The following is a 26877-nucleotide window of genomic DNA, read 5'->3' on the forward strand; positions in this document are numbered from 1 at the left end:
GCTTGTTACAGCTATAACAAGCCAGGTATTTAACTTGGTAAATACCTGGCTCTGGTATTTAACTCTGACGCTTTTAAATGTTGAAAATACTCCTGAACCTTCTGAAATTAACTAAAGTTGTCGGCCCAATCTGAAGAAACAAAAACTATGAGTTTAACTGCCAAAAATATCTACTGTGTATTGTCCTGAAGAGATACCGACAGAAGCTAAAGAAGGGCTGAACTGTACTATGAGTGTAATACGGGTTTGTACCACAAGATGGTGCTGTGAGTGAACACAGCTTTATTTTAAATGGAAGGTCAGGAGAAGGGTTAAATTGAGCTGAAACAATAATTAAATCTGATTGGAAGTTTCATACAAAGTACGAATGAGTTCATTTTCATGTGCTGCAGTCTAGCACACACTCTGTCTGCCAGCTTAGGGTATGTAGCTGTATTTTCCAGAGAGGGGATGTTTGCCTTCTTTGCATCCATCATAGTAAAAGTCCTGCAAATGAAAAATCCTTCACAAGACCAGAGGTATTCTAAACCTACCGAGCGACATTAATGATGAAAATGTCAGAAGTGAAAAACTTCCCAGAGTATCGAATGTTTTACTGCTGTAACTGAAACCAGCAGAAAGAACATAAAGCACTGAAACTCTGGGGTGGAGCCGACTTTTAGTCCAGTACTGCACCGTTTGAGAACACTTCAAATTATGTTTACTTTACTAACATTTATTTTAGTGATGTCTGATATTCTGAAGGAGAACTGTAAAATAAATGTCAAGTAAAAATATAACATTTCGTCTTAAATGAGATGGAGCAGAAGGATAAAGTAGCATAAATTACTGTGTATTATAGTATTTCTGTGCACTGCTAAGGTACATTACAGTGTACAGGTGTAGTTTAAAAACATCTGTCCACTGATTGGTGGTTGCATTCTGAGGGCGTTTTAGGTTCTGTTACTCTGCACAGGTCTTGAGTAACAGTATCAGACGTAATGAAGCAAGTTTCCCTCAGACATTAAAAGTAAAGCATCAAAAGAGTAAAGCAGGTAGAATAAAGAAGCACGGAGACAGGTGGGCTCATTCAGAAAAACACTCCTCACATTTATTGACTCTTGGATCTCTGGGCCGAAGCCAAAGCTAACACACATTTGGCACAAAGACAGACACGATTCATTGGATTTTTCCAAACAACGGCCCGAATCACAGGCCTAACAGACGAAGACCTGCCGCTGTGCAGAACGTTCCCCTGTCTCAGAGATTCAGGCATCACTGCGGCAATGATCGACTGGACACGGCGAGGTCATCCCCTCGCATCCACCGCATCAGCTCCAGGTTCAAGTATGTTTACAGTGCGAAGACCTCTCTACAAGCAGCGACATGTTTCCTGTTATCACGGCTGCACCACGAGGCGACAGCAGAGACGAAGCAGATCACAGCAGCCTGCTGCAGCCACTCAGCGTGCACTTCACTCCGTCTTAATTCAGGTCTTTGCACTTCAGTTATTTACACATGCGCTGCTACTTTGTGTTAGCTTTTTCAAGGGGTAGCTTCAGCCTAACATGCAACGAGGAAGGAAAAAGAACAGAAGAAAGACCAAAATGTCTGGTTTGTGCTTGGGATGCCAACTTTACCTGTGTGAAGTTACAAAAACAGGATGCCACAAAAAATATGTATCGGTCGTTTTAAAGCAAAGCTGATTAATTTTTGAATCAAAATATTACAGGATTCTGAGATGTTCTCAGGCGCTTTGTTTTAAACGAAGGACAAAATAAAAATGTGTCAGTTCAGCGAGCTGGAACAGGCGTTGGCGTGTTTACTGAGGTTGAGATGTTGACATTTCTGTGAGTCAGGTGGCTTTGCAAAGACTTTTATTTACTCTGAATGTCTTAAATCCTGCACTCTAGTAAAATTAAAAACCTAACAGCAGCTATACTGTTAGGCAGGGAGTTTCAACTTAAAGATCAATAAACTGAAAATGAAAATTCTTTGGAAAATAAAGAAACTGTAACCTTCTTCCATCCTGCAGCTTCCTGTGTGACACTCACAGAGTTTTATAATTAGCTCACTCCGGCTGAAATGTTTTGAAGTGCAGGTCAAAGATTGATGTCGCTTCTGGGTCTGAAAAGTGAAGCCAGTGCAGAGCGTATTATTTCTAATGGCCAGCAGGGGGCGTCTCCTCTAATTGTAAAAACAAAACCCTATATTTGGATTTGTATGTATATGATTATTCTATATTTATTTCCTGATGAGTGCATCGTCTAAAACTCTGGTTTCAAGTTTTACTGAATACAACACGATGTTCATTTTGGAAATTATGGTCCCCTTTAAACTAAAACAGAGGATAAAGCCGGCTATGATTTACGGCACAGCTCTCTTGCGACTGTCAGAGCCACCTCAGCCCGAGGCTTCAAACACGATGCTGTCTTTTATATACAGTCTATGGAGCATCAGCACTGTGGAGAACAGTGAGATCTCATGTCAGTTTTTTGTTCTGTGTGCTTTCTGGATCGAGAGGCCGACGGGACTTTGAGGGTGAAGCTGAGCGGCTGCAGATGCTGCAGATTTGTGATCGGCTGACAGAGTAAAAGCAGCTCGATGAGACGTTAAGGCAAAAAAACATTCTTTGGCAAAACAAGAGAAAACTAAAGAAACATCACACAAACATGTTTGCCTGCTGGTGGGATAAGAACGTGCGGACGGCCCGGAGACTGTTGTCCACCTCTACACACACACACGCACACACACACGCACACGCACACACACACACACACACACACACACACACACACACACACAGAGAGAAACACATGCAGTAAGACATGAACACTGAATCAACACACAGCTGAACACAGACACGACAGAGTAAGGCAGTTACAGACGGACGCACGCCATAGATATGTTCATTATGCTTGTTATTACACACTTTGGTCATTTAAAATAAACTATTCTGTAGATTTTATATGTCTGCAGTTTTACAAAATACATTTTCAGATTTTTACGGTTTACGAGCAGCTTTGACAGAATAAATACACACATTCAGATTCGGAGCAAAGCAAAGAACTCTGTCAGAAAAGCTTCTATCAGCTCAGGTTAAAGGGTGGCAGCAGGTGGAGGCCTTAACACTAGCATCCCCTCTGTGCAGCAGCGCCCCCTGCTGCTGTCTGCAGTTGGGTTTTACAATCTGCACCAGAAAATTTGCCTCAACCAGCAACTGATTAAAGGACATTTAAAGGGGAAAAAAAACCTCTGAATTTGTGAAGGTATTTGATTAGTAACAAATCAACATTAAACAGGTAAAATCAGGCCCAAGTCAGCAGCTGCAGAGAGGGGTTTGAATGCACTTTGCTACAACCAAGGACCAAGGATTATTTTTATTGTTTTATTCATAATCTGTGATTATATTGCACTCACTATGTCACTTATAACTCCTTCACTTTGTAATAAACTACATAAAATATGAAATTGTCCTCCAACTTGTAATCAAATGGACTTTGTTAATGTCCATCTGCAGCAAGAATATGCTGATACGTGATTACGTAGTCATAAATTGCAGATTTGATCAATAACACACAGATTTTCCTACGCAGACCTACAGCAGAGCAGCAGCGAGACTGAGAGCTGATTCTGTCCATGAGGCCACACAGAGATCAGACGGTTCACGTACAGACTCAAACAGACAGTGAAAGGATCAACTAAAGAAGTTTGTCTGCAGGACTTTCTGACAGAAAGACAAAGGCCACTTTGACTTCACGGCCCTGGTCGTGCTTTTAAAGTTACTTATAACTCTCTCCCTGTTTGCCATCCACTCTCAGACATCAGGATAAATAAAGCTGGCAAACATGTTTATGAGAGAGAAGAGCTGACAGGAAGCTGCATATTTAATCTTTACTAGAACGCTGATGTTTAAGGTGCCTCGGTTTTATGCCCACTGTGAGGACATCCATCTGTGGTGCTAGCGGTAGAGCTTTGTCTGATAATCACTGGGTTGGCAGGTTGATTCTAGGCTTGAGTCCCTCCGGATGGTGAACAGATAGTTAGTGTTTTGTGGCCTCTCCACTTTTAAAATGAATCAGAAAGCCTTGAAGGGAAACTTCTCTTGGCTCTGGACTTAGATGTTGATTAGCCTGCCACTAAAAATAGCTCCAAATAAATACACTATGTCCTCCTGTTTATCTGATAAAACTACAGAGAGCTTTCTGAAGGAATTACCAAACCTTTTCAGAAAGCTTTAAGGCTTCAGCACTGGGCTCAGAGCTGAGAGCCGCAGACTGAGAAGAAACGATCCTGATGAAACAGCAGCAGGAACTCAGCTAATTCACTCAATCATGTCCAAAAACTACAACCACGTGGAGCTTTGGAGTACCATCAGTCTGACCCCTTTACCCTGCTTTGAGGTCAAAAGACAAAACTCTGCATTTTTGAGGAAAATGAAAAGGCTAAAGAGGCGGAGACAGGAAGCTGAAAGCCACGAGAGACACATAAACACACAGCTGCTTTGAGTCTGAACATGAGATCTGATAAAATCTGTAACATCACACCGTTCACCTGCCTAACAGTCACCTGAATCTGAACACCTGTCTGCACCTGTGTCGGCTGGTGACGCGCAGATCAAAAGCAGCAGGTGACCTCTGACCTCTGCAGGTTGGTCACATGGAGCTCAGGCTACAGGAGAGAAGATCGGACCTGCTAAGAGGTGCAGCTGTGGGAGGATGGATGATGAGCTAGTTTCCTATTGGACGGCCTAACAGGAAGCACATCACCTGATGTCTGTGAGTATCCTGAAGCTGCTGATTGGTGGAGTCCAGCCCTGCTCTGCAGGTGGCTGATGTTCCACTGATCTGGCATCTGCTGTTACAGTTGGGTGGGGCCTCTGCTGTGAGGCTCAGGAGGGGGCGATGTCACCAGGCTCCTCAGGTACACACAGGGGGTCCTCCTCCTCCCAGAGCCAGGGGCGGAGCTAGGTGGCGGAGGTGGAGGCGGCAATGGCCCGGGGGGCTTCAGGGAAGACATGAGCGGCTGCATCTCCGCAGCCACTCCCCCTTCCACGTCCTCTTCTTCTTCCTCCTCCTCCTTCTTCTTGTCTGGGAAGAGGAACGAGCCCTGAGACACCTGAGGTCCGATGGAGAAAGTGCTGCCCGCTGCGCTGCCGGGTGGCGTGTAGGAAGCTGGGCGGGGTCCACCCAGCCTGAAGAGGGCGCTCACCCGTGGGTGGATGGGCTCAGCAGGGGCCGGTGGGGAAGAGATGCTCTCCAGAGAGGAGATGCTCTGGTTCCAGGCCTGCTGGAGGTCCACTGGGATGATCTTTGTGGCCTCCAAAGACACGCAGGGGGGAGGCGAGCCCAGACTGCCTTTCCACGGCAAATGACTGTCCTCACTGGTTGGTGAGGAGGGTGCGGGTGGTGGTGAGGGCGGTGCAGGTGGTGGTGGTGGTAGTAGCGGAATTTGACACCCTTCCAGAGCTGCTGGCACTGAAGGATGAGACACAACAGGGGGATAGTTACTGAGCAGCGAGGCTTGAAAGACTTAAAGGTTCACACTCTAAGAAAAGGAGGAGATTCTGATTCTGCTTTTAGTTAGTCATGTGACTTTAATCAGACGTTCACCTCAGGGACTGCAAATCAAAGATGGATGTAGCTTCTGGATCCAATAAGTAAAGCCAAGACTGAAGTGCCCAAAATCTGCAGTCTTCCTAGCAGCCAGCAGGGGGCGACCCCTCTGTTTTCTACAAGAAGTCTGGCTCAGTTAAAGTCTATGAGAACATGTCCCTAAAACTCACTTAATCTGTTAGCTCAGTAAACACTTCCTGATCACTTCACAGCTTTATTTGCCTGTTCAGTTCATTTTGTGAATGCAACATGATTTTAATTTTGTAATTTATGGTCCAAGGGCCGCTGTCCTGCAGGTTTTAGATGTGTCCTTGGTCCAACACAGCTGATTTAAATGTCTAAATGACCTCCTCAACATGTCTTGTAATGTCCTGGTAATGAAATAATCATTTGATTCAGTTGTGTTGACCCAGGGTGAGATCTAAAACCTGCAGGACACCGGCCCTTGAGGCCTGGAGTTGCCCACCCCTGCTTTAAAGCATGTCTTCCTTCGGATTAATAAGTTGCTACATTATGAGCTTACTGTGTCCCTCTGTCTGCCACTCCACTCCTCACTTATTACATCCAGATTCACACACACAAGAGAGTTTGAGGTCCACTGAGTTTTTGAGTGACACAGTGACGTTTTACCCGATTTGGGTCGCTGCTTTGGCGTCTCGGCCTTCCGAGCTATGAAGGTGATCCCGACGTCTTCGTCTTTCTCTGGATCTGAATGTTCAGCTTTGTCCTCCGTCTCCACGGGAACAACCACCGGATCTGAACACAAAGACAGAGAATCACGTCTGCTGATAGGTGGAGACATTAAAATCCTCTCTGATGGCAGAGGAATCTTTCCTTAGACGTTCAGAGCAGATGTGTGGATGCGTTGGTAAGTAGAAAGAGCCCGCTGAGGCTGCAGCGCTCTCTCTTTATTTGCGTTACCTTTGTCCTGCCAGCTGACGTTACGTCTGGGTTTATCGCTGCCGTCCTCCTTGACGTCGGATCCTCGCCGCTGTTGAAAGGGGAGAGAGCAAACGCAGTGAGCCACAACAGGAAGCAGCCGGCCTTCAATCAGCAGTCCTTCGTGACAGACAGCGGTAAAAGCCTCTGCGCTGTAATCCACCAACCGTTTCACAGTCTCAAATGTCATGTTACAGTTAAACAGACTGACGCAGGGATCCATGTGCACGTTTAGACATCTTTGTGAGGACAGAAAATTGGATTGCTACTATACTTGTGGGGACAAAGTGCCCGTCCCCACAAGTTTAAGACTCAAAATCTCTTTAAAACCTTTAAACGTTGTCTCTCTCTTTCATCTTCCAGCTGTGTCACTCAGTATGAAACGTTTACAAAAGTCTAAAATATAGATTTCCTTGGACCCGTCCAATGACCGATCCACCACGTGTCCATAGTAATCTGCGGACCGCACCGTGTCATTTAGAGGGCTGTTAGTGGTAAAATGGGATTCTTTGTGAAAACAGGTTCACTCCAGAATGTCTTTTTCTTTCTTTGTTTTTAAGAAATAATCCAGTCATTTTCTGTCCGTCTGGTTCTTTCTGTTTACTGAGCTTTCCGCACAGGTAGTCCGCTGCATCATGCCTGCATAAATAAAGCTGAATGAATAACTCGCACCTCCATAATCAGCTTCGCCCACACGACACAAACAGAGAAATTTCGCCATCCAGCTGATCCGTCAGCCTCTCTGTGATATTATGGACCTGAGCTGGAAACTAGCAGGACTTTACTGAGCTTACAGAAGATATACACCCAATAAAAATGCTCGATTTGGAGCAACGGTGAGAACAGATGCAGGTACTGCATGATGTGCACTTTAAGTCCCAAAACAAGCCCAGTGAGAGCAGAGCAAAGCCAAGCTTTAAACAACTGATGGGGTGATCGTGGCTCAAGAGTTGGGAGTTCGCCTTGTAATCGGAAGGTTATGGTTCTCGGTCGTTGTGTCCTTGGGCAAGACGCTTCACCAGTTGCCTACTGGTGGTGGTCAGAGGGCCCGGTGGCGCCAGTGTTCGGCAGCCTCGCCTCTGTCAGTGCGCCCCAGGGTGGCTGTGGCTACAACGTAGCTGCCATCACCAGTGTGTGAATGTGTGTGTGGATGACTGGATGTGTAAAGCGCTATACAAATACAGGCCATTTACCATAACCGATCAGTGCACAATGAGACTCACTCATTTCACAACACAATGACACTGTTTGTCTTCATAATCTTTACGCATAAAAATTTTGCTGTGACACCAAAGGAAACATTTTCCAGCTACAGTACAGTAGATGTAGAAGTAGAAACACTTTATGAAGTACATCTACTGTACTGTATTTTCCTCCATCATCATCATCATCATCATCAGGAGTCATCTGATCGTTCCAGATCCATTCAGTCCAAACAGAGCAGGTCATGGGTTTTCTCTTGATTTAAAAAAAAAAAATACATTGTTCAGAGCATGCTCAGAAAAGTGATTCTTAATCTCAAGCATTTCACTTCCTGGTTCATTAAAGGTGAAAAAAAAAATCCCAACCAAACTAGACAACCGCAAAAACCAGTCTGTAACGACAGCTGTTATTTCAGCATCACAATCATTCTGTTTAACAAGAAAGACCGAGGACCCTGGGACCGACTAAATCCTGGAACAGTCTAAAAGCTGTTCCTAAAAAACTGGCGTCTGGTGCACTAAGCAGAACTTTATGTTTTCTCTGGACTTTGGTTAAAGCTTGTTTCGGTGACTGATGCGTCTCACCTTTTTCAGGCTGCGTTCCTTCTTGTGGCGTTTGTATCGGGTGGATTTGAAGGTCTCCATGCGGCTCCTCATGTTCCTCTGAAACACCTCCCGGTCCTGGCGCTCCTGCTCCCCCAGCGGCATGAAGTGACGACTGTAGTGGGACTGATACTGAACACAGAGGACACCAGCCTCAGCCTCACGCACTCAAACACATTTCATTTCCCAGTGAGACCTGCTCCCCTGTCCTGATCTTCTTTAAAGATCTCAATAATGACTTTAAAGACCCTGAAACATCTTGAGTGCCCTCCAACACAATCTCCACAACTTTAAGAAACCTTGGGGCTCCAAGAAGGGAAAAACTTACCCGTCTCCTGGGTTTGTACAGGTTTCCAGCGAGGACATGGTGCGTCTCCATGTCCTCCTCCACTTTGGCTCCAGGAATGTTATCGATGACCTGGAGGTCCAGACACACACCGCTGCCGTTCTCACGTCTGGAACAGACAAACATCAGCGAGCATTCAGGCCAGTCAGAACTGAAAAGCTCACAAAGAGTTTGATAATTCACTTATCAAAGGGCACAGGGTGAAACCTGAAACTTTTATGAGTCCGGCAGGGCAGATTTTGCAGTCATGTGACTCACAGATAGTTTGTGACGTTGGTGACTTCGGGGAACGAGGCTCTGCTGGCCATCGAGGGCAGAGACAGTCTGGCTGAGGTCAGGACGTTCCCACCCTACACACACACACACACACACACACACACACACACACACACACACACACACACACACACACACACACACACACACACACACACACACACACACACTCTTCAAAACATGTCTTACTGCAGGTGCACTACTTGCAAATCACCTGGTGGTACAGTTTGGTGGTTCAAACGAAGCGGTGACCTCCACAAAATCAAATGAAACCAACAGCGAAGCACCAAAACTTGCAGTTCCTTTAATGACCACCAGAGGCCCCAGCACTCAGTCAGTCATAAACAGTATTCAATCTGAGACCCTCCTCATTTGTTACAACCCACAGTTAATGTTATTGTAAACATTTTTGTGGTTTTCTGACAGGCAAAGGGACATTTCACCCTGAAGTCAAATTAACAGGAGCCACCTGAGGAATTCCAAGCATGTCCCACTGGGAGGAAGCTCCAGGGTAGACCCAGAGTGGATATTCCCACCTGTTGTGCTGTTTATCCATCAAACTAAAAGTCTGTTTCCAGAAATGCTGACCTGGTTTCTAAGAAGTTTTCTGTAGGAAAAATGATAAAGTTACTGAATTTTTAAATGCTGCGTATGGATTTTTAGCGGTGGAGATTTTTGTGCTCTCCTAAAAACATATGATGGATCGTCATATAATAAAAAGGCTGTCTCGTTCCTGTTTTCCTCATAAATCTGGTCCAGGGGTTTTCCTCGTCTCAGCTGGTGGGCTGATAAATAAAACTCACCTCTGCTCTGACTCTAATGTCGGCCTCACGGGGGGACTGAGCGTTAGCCTGGAGGCCCCTCACTGTGTTTCAGGCTGATTTATTAAAACGCTCAGCTTGTGCAGGTGCGGGTCAGACTGTTTGTGTTTCACTCTGCTGACCAGGAAAGTTCACAGTCGTGAAAGGAGATGCCAACAAGTCCAAAATCAGAGCCAGCTCAGTCTGAGAACACTGAGACAGAATTTAAAGGAAGGACCTTAAAACTGGAAAATTTTCAAAGCCATAAAAGAGACGATTTCATGTCTTTTCACAGGCAATTTATCTCCAAAGGTGGGAAACTCTTTTGTCAGAGAGGTCAGTGTAGTTATTCTTCTTCTTCTTTCAGCTGGTTCCTTCAGGGGTCACCACAGCAGATCATCTGCCTCCATGTCACACATTCCCAGCATCCTCTTCTGTCACACCCACGCTCTGCACATCCTCCTCCTCTGAAGTCTTCCTCTTTTCCTCCTGCCTGTTAGCTCCATCTCCATCCTCCTTATATATCGCTCTCCCTGCTCTGCCTCTGTCTCTGATGTACTCATTTATAATCCTGGTCCAGCTCGACCTCCATCTCCAAACCACACATCACAGCAGGTCTCACTGCCATCCTGTAAACCTTCGCTTTCACACTTGCTGCTGTCTTCTGTCACAACTCAACTCTGACACTCGTCTCCACCCACTCCACCCTGCCTGCACTCTCTTCTTCACCTCTCTCAAGCACCGTCCTCTCTGTTAATCACAGCGTTAAACTAGAACAGGAAAATTTTTTTATAAAAAAGCAAGTAGAGCAGAATGAAATAAAACAGAATAATACAAAATATAGTGTGTCAATAAGTAAAAGCTAAATAAAATAATACAATGAAAGATAACATTCCTGAATGAAATAAAAGTTCATAGAAAAAAAATCATTTTCTAAATATTTTCAAATTATATTTTCAAAGTAAAAACAAATGATGCTGTTTTCTTAATGCGTCTGGATTTGTACGAACTGATGCTCAGGGATCGACGAGTCTCTGTCATATTTTGAATGTTTCTAAAGTGTCGTCTTCCTCCTACACACAGCAAACCTCTGTCAGCTTCACACTGAAGCCTACTGGCTCTAATTCTTGGTTTAGTTCTCCACCTGGTGGCTTTCAGAGGAACTGACAGAGACGGGACGTCATCGCTCATCGGTCCATGAAATATGCAAGTCACTGTCAGCAGAGAGGGATTATACCTCGTCGTTTACGGGCACGTGTGTGGTTCTCTTTATGAATCTGGTCCCTTTCATTTTCATTTTCTGAAAGTTTTCAGTGTTGGCAAAACCAAAAGCCATAACTGACTTTCATACATGTTATTGATATAAAACTACGATAGATGTAAAGCTGACACGCTTTAAAACTCTCTCGATGTGACAGTGAAGGACTTGCTGGCTGCTTTCCTTCTTTACACTTAATGTTAGTAATGCTTGGATGGTTTTTCTGACCTGGTCGATGACGCTGATGGCGTCTCTGATGTTGATCTTCTGATAAGCCTCCCACAGTTCACTCTTCCTGTAGACGGACTTCCTCAGCAGCAGCTTACTCAGGTAGTTCTTGTCAAACTGCTCCCACCTGAGCTCAGACAGGGCGACAGGTATGAAACACTTTGTCTCTGCAGCTTCCTCTGATGTTGCTGTAACATTGCAGTGATGTCGGGGACACTCACTTGTCTCTCCAGTGGTGATATCCCTGCAGTCCTGCGATGTCCTCCACCGCAGTCAGAATGTGGTCGAAGGCCTGGAGACAAAACATTAATGAGAAGGGCGACGGTGAAGAAGGTGAAGAAGAAGAGGAAAGGGGGAAGAAAAAGAAGTCACCCTCTCGTGGATCTCCTCGTTGATGGTAGGCTTCCTGTTGGTGGCACGAGGAACTTTGAGCCACTTCACCAGCGGTTTGATGGTCAGACCCTGATGACGAGAGAAGAGTCTCAGAGAGCTTCTGGTCAAAAGTATGTGGACACCTCCCCCAGGACCTTCTCTATTGCTAAAGTCGTGATGGCACTTCCAGTCTAGCATTTTAATCTCAAAGAGACATTTACCATCGAGGTGGCAGCAAACCCACCAAAACAGAGCCATCTATCTTCGCTGTACACGTGTCTGAATCCATTAAAGGTGGATTTACCAGCACTGGATTCTCCTGTGATGGAAGATTTAGTGGAATTTTCTTTTGCTTTTCTAAATATTCCTGAGCCTTGTAGCAGTGTTTTTGCCTTCTGGTGCTTCTTTTTGTACATATTAGATGAATTTAATGTATACTTTATTGATCCCTGTGGGGAAATTCCTCTCTGGATTTAACCCATTCACTCTATATAAGTATAAGCACTGATTCTACGACATTACAGTGGAGCTAAAACTGGTGCAATGTAGCCCTGCCTCATGTCTCAGCCCCCCAGAAGACTCACAGCCTCTGAAGCAGTGTTCCAGTTTCTTCTACTGTTTCTCTAAAACAGCTCATGAACTTGAGAAGTGATTTGGTCATAATCCAGAGATGAGTCAGCGTTATCCACGTCTAAGTCACGTTTTCGTTATTATCTAAGTGATAAACCATCATCTGTTGCACTCAGACGGTAACTCATTAACAGAAGACATTTGTGGGAATCACCACCGTCTGCTGAGGTCCGTGATTCATGATGGGAATCAAAGGTCCTTCAGCCTCAACGTCAACTCATGACTTACACCAAAGTATACTCTTTAGATTTAGTGTTTAGAATAGAACAGAATAGACTAAACAGACGCTAACTCAGTTGGCTGCTTCTGATTCCAGGGGATCCTTTTAGCTGGAAATGCTTATTCTATCTAAATTAAGATGATATCAAACACATGCATGTGTGATTAACACCTAAGATGATGGAAGGATGAATCTGTGAGTCCTCCTAACAGCCTGAAGCAGACACAGTTAATGCTGGGTCCTCATTTTGATTGGTTGCTTTGCAGTTGACTCCGTTGGGTGACTTATAATGATGGTGAGAAGGCCTTAAATGGGTTTTTTTGGAACCCAAAAACAATTCCTGTTTGTTATCTGCAGAGGCTTCGAAGCACACTGAGTGCAGCATGAAGGACAGGGATGGTTGGACCTGCTGCTAAAGTCTGTTTCACTAAAACTTCCAAAAAATCCACGTAAGAAATAAGGTATCAGCCGAGTCCGACTTTCCTCCAATTTCCTCGATAATTTCACCACTGAATGTGAAATTAAAGGCCACTTTATAACATCGACAAACTCGTTTCTGTTTTTTTAAAACACTTAACTTGTGACAGATTCCAGGTCTGACACAGATCAACAAGCGAGTCAAATTTCAGTCAGTCAGCAGCCAGTTAGTGAGAAAAACAGAAAAATGGCTGAAGCGAACAGACGCTAATCGGTCAAATTTAAGGGGGGAGGGGAGCAGGGCAACCTCAGGTCGCCCTTTAGCCACGCCCCTGCTCCCATCTGTGCAGAATAGTGTAACTCACTGGTGTCAAACTAAATTTAATCTGTGTAAAAGTCACGGCGTGGGTCACCTGACCTCACTCGTTTGCTCGTCTGTCTTTCAGGGAGGGCGCTGAACGCCGTCATTCCTACCTGAAACATGACGGTGAAGAAGACGACCACGATCGTCGTTGCGACGAAGTAATCCTTGGCTTTGACTTGCTCGCCGTCTAGCAGTACCACCAGGGCGAACGCCACTGCTCCTCGAAGGCCGCCATATGACATCACCACCTGGTCAATCTTCTCCAGTGGCACGAGGCGGAAGCGGTTCAGGACCCAGGTCTGACCAACCACACCTGGAGAAGAAAGGACGACAGTTTCACCTTTGTGCTGCATGAAATATCTTAATTTAAGGGTGGAGAAGATTCGACATATTTTCTGGATTCAATTTAAATTCTGCGCGCCTCCTTTCAGCAGGGAGAGGTGGAGCAGGAGGGGGAAAAGCCTTAAAGGTTAAAAAGGAGGTTTTTCTCTGTCTGATACGAGTGTGACATTTGAGCGTGCTCAGTTAAAGATCAGCCATGCAAAAGGTCACCGCAGGAAAAGCAAACAGAAAAGGACAAAGCTGGTTTATTCCATCAGCGATCATCGAGCAGATGCTCCGTATTTTTCTGCTTTTCCGTGAAGCCGCCGTCTCCTCGCACTCTGAAACATATCCTAGTAAGATGCTGAACTATTTTAAGACACGATGGAAACCGACTGACCGACAGCTCTGAAAATTAAGATGAAGACGAGGGTGCAGGACACCAGGCCCGTGTCCCAGGCCCACTTTGACTTGTCCACAGCTGAGATGCCCAGGAAGATGAAGATGATGGTCTCTGCGATGCTGGCCAGAGTCTTCATGGTGTACTTCACCGTGGTTCGAGACTTCTGGGAAATGTTGGCCTCCACATATTTGTTGGCCCCGATGCCACAAAAGGTCATGCTGAGATGTGACAAAAAGACAAAGTGAGACATGCTGTAAAACTTAAAATCAGACCAGAGTTGATACAAAAGATGGATGGAAATGTTTTTGTTTTTGCAACCAGAGAAGTCGCCATCTGCTGATGATCAGAAAGAATGCAGATTTGCGACACCTTAGACCCAGAACCCGCTCCATCTGTTGTACACTGGTAGTTCTGATTTATAGAGGATGGACTTACGACAGGATGGCGGACAGGGAGAAGAGCTCGGCGGTCAGGTAGGCCAAGTAGACCATCAGGAAGACGAGGAGCGGCTCGATGATCCGGACTTTCTTGGTGAAGCGAGTGATGAAGCCCAAGATGACGGCAAAGATCAGACCCACCATAGTCCCCCCGATACTGACGATGAGGAAGGAGGCTGCAGGAGAGGAGGAGGACGTAAGTCACAGGACTCAGGTTTAAGTCAAAGTTTGATCCTTTCTGTGGACTCACCGACTCCTTTGAAGTAATCTGCTGTCTGCACATTCTCTGCTCCCACTTCCACAAAGGAAATGTAGACTTTATATAAAACCTGCAGAACACAGACAGGTTTAGACTGTAGGTGTTTGGAGTTCTGAGCCCACGGACGGTCTAATGTTTAGTGATCTGCGTCTCGGGAAAATCAGTTAAAGTGCAGGTGCTTAATAGCACCACAAGGTGGAGCCTCATTCTTTTTTTGTTATTTGGAGCTGGAGCGCTCACAGGCTAACAGAGGTCATCATGTATGACCAGGCAGCAACCTTTGACCCCGGGGCTGATAAATGAAGCCATCATGAGGTGATAAAAACTGTAGTTCCTTGAGTGGCCACTTGAGGCTGACTTCAAAAAGAGTCATTCCCCCAACAAACGGTTTCCATTTATAGCTAATTATTTTGTTTTGTTGTTTTTTGTATCTCACCTGTATAGATTTTGTTCACATTTAAGGACTGGCAGCCTCAGCCGGCGGTTCTCTGCTCAGCCTCACCTCAACTTAATTAAGTTTTTAATATACTCAGTGTCTCAGCAGTGTGGAGGTTCACACGTATTGCTTCACACGCAAAAGATTCCAGATTTGAAAGCAGGAGGTGACACAGAGCAGCCTCAGGGGTCACAGGCTGCTGCACTCCGAGTGTCAGCCCCGTGGGAAGGTTGTGTCAGGTGGGGCACGTGCTGCAAAAAATCTGCTCCCAATTATTGCAGCTTCATTTTCTGCGGCTTCCCTTTGGGAAACCTCTCAAGAAGTCTGTGCTGCAGTTTCTGTGATTTAAACTCTAATACAATCAAGATGAAGAAACATGTTGTTGCTGTTCTGTTCACTGCCAGGTCACCTCTGTACGGTGCATTTTTGAACGTACTGCCCAACACTAGTGATAACCAGCTGGATATCAGCTCACTTCACTGGGTTATATTGCTTTCTTTTTTATTGTCCTGCAGTGGAAACCCCCTCCCTGCTTTTCAAACACTGATTTCATGTCCTCTGCTCTCTAAGCTGATTCACACAGTATGAATCTCCACTTTATACCCACAAATAATCATTTCACAGCAGGAATTCCAGGCATTCTTACTGTTTACAGGACCTTAATGTGCTGCGTGACAACAGTAAATTATGGCGTGCGGCTTCGGGGAAGCATGCAGCACTCAGCTGAGCCTGAACAGTAATAACTGTGATGTGAAGCGATTGAGCAGCAGTAGTGAGCGGCCAGCCTGAGAAAATGAACTCCTTCCTTCGTCCTGTGCTTGCAGGTCATGGCTGCAGTGCTCCCACACTTTGGATTTTTCCATTTCTTGGTGGGATTAGCTCAGATTCGGAGTGCTGCTGAGGATTAGACAGTTGCAGTGTTAATCTCCTCACAACTGATTAATCTCAGCTTTCTCAAACAGTAAATGTGAGAAAATGTGAAGGTTCTGCTCTTCTGTCCTGGTCCGTGTTCATCACGCAGCTCTGCTGCTCCGATTCACCAGATTCTGTCTCTTCTCTGTCTCTCTTGATGTGGAGTAACATCGTAAATCAGCGGACCTGCTGCCGCTCAGACCGGCACCAGCACCCACACTCGACCTTTCACTGCCACCATCACTTCATACAAATGCAACAAGTGAAGTATGAAGGAAACGATATGTTCGCACAAACACGGCCCACAGTGCGTCCTTGTGTGCTAGTCATTGTTGACCTTGTAAGCCGCTCTGTTGCCACAGCAACACACCTGACATGATGAGGCATGTGTGAGAGCGTATGTGTGTGTGTGTGTGTGTGCAGCTCTGCCTTAACATATCATGTGTTTCTGTGCTGGTTTTACACCTACTGTGGGGACGTACGTCTGTTTGCTCAATTGCTCAATTGTGCTCAATTTTAAGATGTGTTTTGAACAGGAAAATACTGTGTGGAGATGCACGTGTGTGTTGTTTATTTTTTATTGTAATTTAAGTTAGAAAATATGACCTTTGATATCAAGAACTGTTTTGCAAATGTGTCAGCAGAGATTTCACAGACTAAAAAGAAAGAAAAACACATACATACAGAAAATAAGTTTACACATGTATCAGAGTTTCTGGTGATATAATCATGATATAAAAACTTGTATTATTATTGGAGTCTTTCAGGATTGGGTGATAAGTTACAATTTTAACACCATCAGTAACAATAACCAGCTGGTGATTGTTATTGACGCATGTGTGCGTGCCACTTTCCATCCCCCGTCCCTTGTGCCTGACGGACTGTGTGTGGTTCTCACCACGGTGACGGCGTCGTTGACCAGTGACTCTCCAAACACGATGATGAAGAGCGTTTCATTGACGTGAACCTCCTCGAACACGGCCAGCACCGCCACGGGGTCGACGGCTGAGATCAAGGCGCCGAACAGCAGGAAGTCCAACATTTCGGCCTGCACGTGCTCATCTGCAGGGACACGCGGGAAATATGAAGAGACGGGACAACACAACAATAACAGGAAGTTTCCAGTTTTAAACGAAGCAACTTTAACATTTTAAAGGAAATTATTCTGCGCCACTGGTTCTCAGATGGTCGGCGAACTCTGTCAGTACTGTGTTTGCAATGATTACGAAATCTATCACAAACCAGTGAAGACAACAGAGAGTTCAGAAGAGAGTGCAGGTAGGGTGGAGTGGGTGGAGATGAGTGTCGGGGGTGATTTGTGACAAAAGGATAGCAGCAAGAGTGAAAGAGGAAGACCTCAGAGAGAACATGCAGGGGGCTGGTGTGACAGAGGAGGAGACGGAGGCAGGTGAGCTTCTGTGGGGAAGGAGAGGTGATATGTGTTCGTTTATTCGCTGTCATATATAAATCGTGCTCAAGAGTAGGAAGCATAACCACGACCATGATATACATGACCAAAGTAAGTAATGAGGTCAGCACACGTCTAAAAAAACCTGTGAGAAACGAAGAGTTAAAGGAAGAGGAGGTACAGCGGCTCGTTTCAGACAGAGGATGGACCGGAGGGACACACCGAAGCCCAACATGACAACATAAATAAGGACTATGTTGAAATTTGGATTACGGAAAGCTGCTCTCACTGAGTCCAGAAAATAACAATAAAGGTGGAAATGAGCACCATGAATCTCCTTTAGAGGCACTTAATGTACTGTAAATTTACTGCTGTGTGTTTGTCCTGAACAAATGCTGTTCGCTGGCACATTTAACTCAAATTTATTCACAAGTTATTTCTGTTTCCTGGAAAGAGGCGCTGCCTTAAAGACTAAACTCAGAGAACAACAAACTGATTGCTGTAAAGAGCTCGGATTGAGGGCAGACTATAAATTTACACAGAGGTGGGGCTATGCAGGACTGCAGATGCACACCTGTGACCTATGACCCCTGCACCCACAGCACTGACCTATGAACCCCAGCAGTTTGGCAGCGTACAGGGAGAACCCAGTGCAGAAGGCGTTCCACAGCGTTCCCACCACAGCGTATGTCAGGATGGCTCCCAGGTTGTCGAAGAAGAGCCTGGCCGGCATGAAGTATCCGGCATCACCCACGATGGTCGGCAGCAGGAAGAGGAAGAAGAGGCTGGGCTCTAGCTGGTATAGCTGCTTCTTATTGGCTATGAGGACGACCCCGCCCAGGACCAGACCCAGCAGAATCAGCATGCAGCTCTCTGGGACCACGGTGGTGAAGCGCTGGGAGAAGTGGAACACTGCAGGACAAGATGCACCGATTACAAAACAAGGCATGAAAAAGTTTGCATGACTTCGTTAAGTTTAATTATTTATCTGCTTTTCTTAATTTACCTTCTCTACCTTCTGTTTCCTGCAACAGCTCCTCTTTGTTCCTTCTGCTACTAAATCCTATGTCAGCTCTATTTTTCTCCACCTGCTTGGCTCCACAAACATCTGACTCTGCAGCTCCTGACTCGTGCTTCATTTTAGTCAGGTCTGCAGGTGTGAACACGGACATGTGTCGCACGTGTGCTGAGATGTGAGGAAGCAATTATTTGCTCTCTGAATTGTTGATATTTTTGCATTTGATGAAACACATAAACAAAAATCAGCGCTGCCATTGTAGCCTTGGACATGCAGTTAGGAATCCATCAAGGCCTGCGGTGAGTCACAACAAGACATACACACACACACACACGCTGGTGATGCTCCTCATAAATCAGGACACAGGGAAAAAACATCAAAGCCTGAACGAACATACTGTGTGCGTCTGTTTCCATGATGATTCATTTACACCAATCAGAAGGCTCTGCTCCATCAGCCAGGGCTGGATCACCAGCTGAAGCAGAATGAAGCAGAACTACAACTGATCCTACAAGTCAGACGAACCCAGAACCTTCAACTGCATCATCATCATCATCATCATCATCATCATCATCATCGTGCTTCCTGAACATTCTGCAGACTTTGATACTGAACTTTTCCAACTGAAATAAGTCTTTTTAAACAGGGTAACTCTGCATTTTACTTAAGCTGGTCATCGGGATCAATGCGCCGTGTTCTCCGTGACCATGGATAACAGCGCTGGGTCATCCTCACACTGAATTCTCCACATACACACATGGAGCATCAGCTGTTTGCAGCTTTTAACTAGAATAAAATAACAAAACATGAACAAAACTTTAAATTTCATGTGTGAATGAGCTTTCTGCCTGACTCACATATATGAACGGATATGTGTGTGACGCTCTTACAGAAAGCAGTTCAGTTACATGGTGTACTCGTACACGACTCTGTGCTCTGGATAACAGATAGCAGAGGAGGCACAACAAGAGGAGCGATACAGTCCTTCAGCTCACTGTAAAGAGCGTTGCAGAACTTTTCTAATTTTTCTAACCAACATCATAAGATAACGTCTGTCGATCTTTGAGCTTCTGGGTTTGTGTCTTAACACTTTAAAACCTGAACCATGAAATAATTACTTAGTTTGTCAAACAGAGTGTTAAATTAAACTTTCTGACAATTTAATTAACTATTTATGGAAGCCCGTTTCCGCCACTAAATAAAAACAAAACAGCTAGTATCCATAACTCGAAATTTCGAGTTATTTTTCTCGAAATTTCGAGTTAGCTCTGCCAATCAAAAATATAAGTGAATGAGGTCGCTTTCTTGTTACCCGGAAGCATATGGCGCAGAGGAACGCGCACTCAAAAACGGATCCCAACAAATTGGCGCTTTGGCGAGTACGTTTGCTGATAGTAACACCATGTGATTCAGCTAATAACACGGGGATTTCATCATTTGTGAAGCCAGGCTGAAAACACTCAGCAATCTGTGCATTCACGACTGGATGTAATACCGGTAGCTTAGCTGTAGCATTTGTAGCTGAGGGCTTCAGCTTCCGGGTAACGAGGAAATGACATCATTCACGTAGATTACTGATTGGCAGTGCTAACTCGAAATTTCGAGTTACTTTTCTCAAAATTTTGAGTTAATAAATCGAAATTTCGAGTTAATATGTCAAAATTTCGAGAAAGTAACTCGAATTTTGAGAAAATAACTCGAAATTTTGAGTTATGGATCCATTTTTTTTTTCTTTTAGTGGCGGAAACGGGCTTCCATAACTATTTGTTTGCATATACTGTACGAGTTTTAATTTGTACCATTTTTATTGCAATTTATTTTGTTTTTTGGGGGAAAGACACACAAATGATGTAAAAGTATCAAAAACTCAAATTCTCATGATACACTTTACATTAAAGGCTTAAACTTTTTAATAGCCAACAGCAGACGACTTCTCTGGTTGCAAAGAAAGACGTGTGAGTGTGTAGAAGTTTAAGGGAAACGTTATTCTACTGCCTCTGTGAGCTATGACTCCAGCGAGCGCTTTTCTGATTATTATTAGTTAGAAGTATGATTGGATACGAGTGAAGTTACTCTCGATTTCTCAGTCGGATCTGCCCGGGTTTCAAACTCCAATACACCAACTGGGAAAACACTCATTTTGAAGCTTTATATCAGGACTTAACAAACGATGACCGTGGTCATATTTTTTATATGCTATGCTCAATAAACTAACTGCTGTGCATTCAATGAACACATTTAATAAACTATAATTAACAAATAAAATGTAATAAAATAACAATGCAGCCCATAAATGTTGAGTAAAGAAAGAGCTCGTTGTCTGATCAACATCAGTCTGAAATAAAATCCTAGATTTTGGTGCTTGACACTTCATTGCTTGTTTCAAGAGAAGCATGTTTAATATTTGCTTTGTACAGTAGTACACACACACACACACACACACACACACACACACACACACACACACACACACACACACACACACACAGCCGAACCACCTACACACCAGACGCACAGCGAGGACAAAAAACACTGAGAACATTCAGCTGCTCAACATGACGTCCAGACATGGCCATTTATACACCACACATCCAAAGCAGCTCTGAAAACAGAGACTGACAGCGTCTGAGTCTGATTCCTCAGAGCTGCAGAGCTCCACCATTAAAACTCATCCCTGAGGCTTGTCTAAGGAGCTTGGAAAGAAAAGCGTCTGGACTTCTTTAGGTTAGGTCCAGCTTTTCTTTCCAAGCTCCTTAGACTACGATGACCTGGATGACTGAGAACCTTCACAGACATCGCTGAGGCTTCATCACCATCAAGCTACACACATACGGTGGTTTATTCTGACTCACTGCAACATGAATCGCCCCTCTGCCAAATAAAATCTAGAGCAACAAACACTGATTCATCCACTGCAGAAAATAGTCCCCAAAATGGTCTATTAACTCCTAAATGATAGTGAACAGTCTCTTAAAGAAATGACTGAGCCTAAAGTTTATATATCTGTTATGGAGGTTTGACTTTTGAAGATCAAAAGCTTAAAAGTTTTAGCTTTAAGAATGTTAAAAGACACCAGGAAAGAGCACATTTGTCTGAGACCGTCTTCAGTGTCGGATTAACCCACCCGTGGCGCTCTGTGAGCCTGGAAGAATCTCACAGTGACAGGAAACGGGGAATTTAACAGTAGATGCTTGTGTTTGGCTTTAACAACAGGAAGAACACGCAAGAGATCACCAGACCTGCTGATTTATGTCTAAATGATCTGAATGTGTGCAGCCAGCTAGAACAGAGCCACAGTGTGTGTCTGTGTGCACGCATGTGTGTGTCACTAACATTACCACATTAGTAAGCAGTATGTATAGCATGTGCGTATTATTGTCTTGCAGTGCAGTGACTCACCAGCAGCTTGGGAAGTATTTATGTCAACAGGTATTCCTCATGTTGTGGGGACTTAAATGTGCAATCATGCTATGGGGACGAGTCATTTTAACAGGGACGAAAGCGTCAAATTTTTAAGGTGAATGCAGCATTTAATGTTCGAGATTGTCTCCAGGAAGTGAATGAGAGTCATGGAAACATGGCTGTGTGTGTGTGTGTACCTGTTCAGACATCTTTGTGAGGACCAAAAATTGGAACCTTACTATACTTATGGGGACCAACAGTCTGTCCTCACGAGTTTGAAGGCATTTCTGAGATTCAAAACGTGGTTTTAGTGTCAGGGTTACAATTAGGTTATGCTTAGGTTTAGGCATTCATTTCGAAGGTTAAGGTCAGAGTTATTGTAAGCGGCTAGGGTAAGTGTTATGTCAATTAGATGTCCTCACTAAGATATCAAAACGAGAATGTGTGTGTGTCAGTTAAAGTCCTGCTGCTCTGAAACGTTCTGAAACACTGAAGCTTTCGAGGATCGAGGTTCAAAGGTTTCTTTGTTCTTTTCACATTTTAATACTACATAAAGTTTATTGTTCATTACTATTAATGTTTAGCAGACGTGGCCAGTTCTTGGCTGATGAACAGACTCATCAACCCACTCATCCAAGCACACACGCCACATAAGCGACCTCTTACTCTACCTACAGGGACTCCTTCAGTTGTGTCAAGATGGAGACATCTTGGGGAAACTGGGGTCTCCTCCGGGATATGGACCCGGGACCTCAAGAAACCCAAAGATTAAGGATCATTCCTCTACGCTCTTCTTTCATCTACTCCTGTGCTTGTTGCTCCCTGTCAGTGGGACCCTTTCCAGCTGAAAGTGGGCTCTAACAAGATGCTGAGGTGCTGGGGTAGCACCGGTTCAACAGGATGCAGCTGATATTGAGCGGGTAGTAAGCTACTTGCCCCACAGGTTCAGGTTTCGCCAACTAAACTACTCTGTTGTGGAGAAAAGAAGCACTCACTTTAATATTGGGCTTTGAAACTCTTTGAAGTGTATTTAGGCAGCAGTGGGAGTCCTCTTGTGGTATATGCCAACCACAATCCTCTTATTTTTGCACACTGTAGAGAACACAGATCAGCACATGATGAGAAGGTGCTCATTTTAACAGCTCTGCCAGCTGGATGTCCAACATTATGTCTGTTTAGTTTTTTTTTTATTTTGGGAGTTTTCTTCTTCAGTTCTCTTAAAAGTGCTTTTTAGGTACCAAGCTGCTGAGAACAGAATTGGTGAAGGTAATCTTAGTATCTTCATAAATACATTTGTTAGTCTTAATGACTGAAGTAACAGCTGGTGTCACTTTTGCTATCTAATCATAACAAAACAAAACCAGCCATATTTCAGACAGAAAGGGTGCAGGTCGAAGCAACAGCTTCGGTACACCTACCCCTCATATTACACAGTTTAACCAACCGTGAAGTGATTGCTACGAGTCATTACGTAGAAGAGTCAGATAAAAATTTATGTCCAGAAACAGACATCAATAGCTGAAACGTGCTGTCAATGTTAAAAACTGTTAAATTTGAACATTTACAGTGATGCAAAACCAACAAATACAACCAATACTACTGATAATAATAAATGTTATACTTAATATTATGTTGTACAGCACTGATTTATTGTTGTGGCCTCATTTATCTGGAGTCTTAATTTCTTTTTATGAAAACAATATAATGACTGATTCTGTTCATGTTTTATTCACTAAATATGATTTTCTTATTTTGAACTTGGTGATATCTCAGTTTTCTGATCTCGCTTCTTTTTATGACCTCCATTTATCGTCTAATCTAATCCCCAAGAAACTAAATGTGTTTTATTACTTCGACAACTTGTTTATCATGTGAAGATTAGTTTTATTTCTGTCTTCTGTCTGGGTGGCTCATTTTTAAACTAAGCGAATAATCAGAAATAATCAGATAGATATAAATAAAAGTTGTTCAACACTGGATTAATTAACATGAAAAGAAGGCGCTGTATGGAAGGCCTCAGGTTTGATGATTTCCTTTGGGTTTCTGTAATATTACTTAGAAATCCAACCTTTATTAAAAATGTACACAGAAGAACATTTCATATGCAACCAAAATCTTAAAAAGCTCAGTTATTTTAGTTTGTACAGATGCCATTTGATTAAACTTGGTCTTTTATGGAGTTGTTCAGCATGTACAGTGACTGATAAAGATTTCATAGGAGAACTGTGAGGCTAAAACCAGCAGTTAGTTCTTCCTCCTTATCTAAAACTCCAATCATTACTTTCAAACTCAGAAAATATTTTAAACTCTTGTTTTGTCGATTACAAAAGTGTTCATTATCAGAGAAAACTATAAAAGAAGGAAATTATCCCAAGCTGAGTAGGAGACCCCACTGGGGCATACTGCTAAAATAGCGTGGTCACTTGTTGGTTAATATTATTAGTAAAATATTACAATTATTGGCAGTTATAAGTGTCTTCGTTTTAAAAAAGAAAATATTTGTTACTTATTTTTTCAACCATTTAATGAATTAAGCCATCAGCTCAAAGTCACCATCAGTAATGAGCCTAATTCTTCTTTTAAAGTTGTTCTAAAAACCCTGGTAACAATCAAACAAAAAAAAAAATCATTTACTTTTGCTTTTCTCTACCATTTTTTAAAATTATTATTATTATTTTGGTAGCTGACAATAATCAGGGTTAGAAACATCACCAATGATTTAGACATCAGTGTTTACTATATCAAAAATGGGGTGGGTTCGGGGGGCCCAGCAGGAACTTTGTGGCCCGTGGCTCCGCAGCAGGTGAGTCCGGCAGTGGCTGCAGCCATTCCCTGACTCTCATTAATAAACTTCCAGTCTGGTTCCAGCTGCAGTAAGGAGACCAGTGAAGTTCCAGTCTGTGTACTGGTGCTGGGAAACAAACACACACAAACACACACACACTTACAGATCTTGGCCACGCTGGCCACCAGTAGCCAGATGGCGATGATGTACGGGGTCTGGACGTAGCTCCACTCCCACTGGACCACCCGGTACCCGCCGCCGTGATGATGATCATGCTCCCCTGCGTCTTCCTCCTTTCCGGTGCCGGTCGGCTCCTCTGCAGCGGACCGGGCCAAGGCGACGCCGGGCGCCCCGTATTCCGCCCCGGGCTGCGGGAGGAGGAGCGGCGGGGCGGAGGGAGAGGCGGGGACCGGTGGAGAGAAGCCGAGCCCCGGCCCCCGGAGCGGCGGAGCGCCCGTCCCGGGCAGGTCGGCGGCGGCGGCCGGCAGCAGGAGCAGCATCAGTCCGAGCGGCAGCATCTCGTCCCTGGAGCTCAGCGGGCGGACATCCTCCGAGTCTTTATATACACACCGGGACACGGAGAGGACGCGGAGCGAGGCCGGGAGCCGGTTTACAACATCAACAACACACACGCGCGCGCATGGACCCACGCTCACACACACTCAGACTCCGGTAAGACACGGAGGAGGGGACACCGGAGCCGGCATGTGACCCGCCCAGTCCCCCTTTAAAGAGACGGAGACACTGCAGGTGAAGCTCTCCTGCTGACTGACTCACAGCTGATGCTCGGTACCGATCGGCTATGACGTCACACATCAATACTGCTCGGCGTGACGTCAGATTTTCAGTTCATTGACATGTTTGAACTTTGCAAACATCTGGTGATTGTAACTGCTCCTTCTTTGGGAGGATTACTGAGGAGGAGCCATGTTTCTGGAGAAACATGGTGAAGGGGCAGAGCCAGCTTGGGGGGGGGGGGGGGGGGGGGGAACACTGAATGAGAAGACATGAGGTCACATCTGGGTCATTCTCCAGCAGAAGGAAAAACTATATGAAGATTTAATAAATGTATGAACAGATGTGATCATCTTGTAAAACCAGAACATGAACAAGTTAAACTACAGTCCTCACCCAAAACAGCACAGTGTAAAGCAGGCTCATGATTAAATGACAGCCTCCTGAAACAGACTGTATATAGAAGATGGGGGTGATAATCGTGTCAACTCGCTGGTCAGTAAAGTCCAAGGAGTAGATGCGACTCGGGCACACTGCTATGGAGGACCACAAGAGCCGCACACATGGAAATAAAGAATTCTGTGCTTAAATAAATTGTACAATAAATTATGCATTTGTAAATTCACTATTTACAGAATTCTTTATTTCCATGTGTGTGGCTCTTGTGGTCGTCCATACGCCGCACCCTGCATAGCAGGAGCTTTTTCACAATGAGGCCGCCACAACCTGAGGCACTAATTAAAGCAGAGAACGAGAGTGTTCACCCGAGCCGTAGCTAAAAGCCTGGACCCGAGCTGGAAGGGAAAGACTCTCGCCCCATTTAAAAGAAAACAAAAAGCAGTGGTCAGTCTGAGAAAATAAGTAGAATTTTATCATTTTTCCATTTCACACAATACAGTGGAAATACACAAAACCTCCACACAGAGCAGGGATGTCAAACTCGTTTTACATCACGGGCCTGGTTTGGGCTTTAAATGGCCCAGACCAGTGAAGCTTCTCTGTCTGGGAATGCAAAGAAGTTTAACTGCACATTTAATTCCCGCGATATCTTAATATAAGGAAGAAAAAAAAAGAAAAGAAATGCATACCACTCAGTTTTGCTACAAGATAAAGAAATCTGTCAGCACGAGTCTTTGGGCTTAAAAGTAAAATTACAGAAAAGTTTCTGGGAGCTCACCGAAACCTGTTAATGATTGTCGATGAAATATTTTGTAGTATTGTAGTAAACCCCCCAAACAAACAGACTGTAAAACCTGCAAAATATAGTTCAAAACCCAAAGTTTATGTCCTTCTTCAGTCTTTGCTGGGCCGATTCTGCCCCCCGGGCTTTATGTTTCACACCACTGAAGTAGAGATTGAAGAGGGGTGGAGATTAAAAAATACTTTGAACTTTCAGACGTTTTCATACCAGGAACAGAAACCAATCAATCGCGGCTGATACAAGAGAAAACATTTTATTCATTACAACCATGAAACTTGGGTTAGACCATACACACATCAGGAAAGTGTTTA

The 26877-nt window shown here is 44.4% G+C and overlaps 1 protein-coding gene across 1 annotated transcript; it reads right to left on the reverse strand.

Annotated features, from left to right (window-relative positions):
- Nucleotides 1-1069: 1069 nt before the first annotated feature.
- On the reverse strand, nt 1070-25300 carry slc9a5 (solute carrier family 9 member A5). Its single transcript, XM_080884002.1, has 16 exons — nt 24794-25300; nt 18035-18337; nt 16916-17079; nt 14661-14739; nt 14409-14586; nt 13971-14191; nt 13360-13562; nt 11619-11708; nt 11468-11538; nt 11247-11373; nt 8943-9034; nt 8667-8793; nt 8321-8470; nt 6516-6585; nt 6225-6350; nt 1070-5456 (listed from the first exon to the last, which is right to left on the reverse strand). Exons 1-16 carry the CDS (start codon nt 25146-25148, stop codon nt 4840-4842), a joined length of 2973 nt encoding a protein of 990 aa, XP_080740128.1. The 5' UTR covers nt 25149-25300; the 3' UTR covers nt 1070-4839.
- Between the last annotated feature and the right edge of the window lie 1577 nt (nt 25301-26877).

This window comes from Rhamphochromis sp. 'chilingali' (genome assembly GCF_963969265.1).
Source record: "Rhamphochromis sp. 'chilingali' genome assembly, chromosome: 6".
In the NCBI taxonomy this organism is placed as follows: domain Eukaryota; kingdom Metazoa; phylum Chordata; class Actinopteri; order Cichliformes; family Cichlidae; genus Rhamphochromis; species Rhamphochromis sp. 'chilingali'.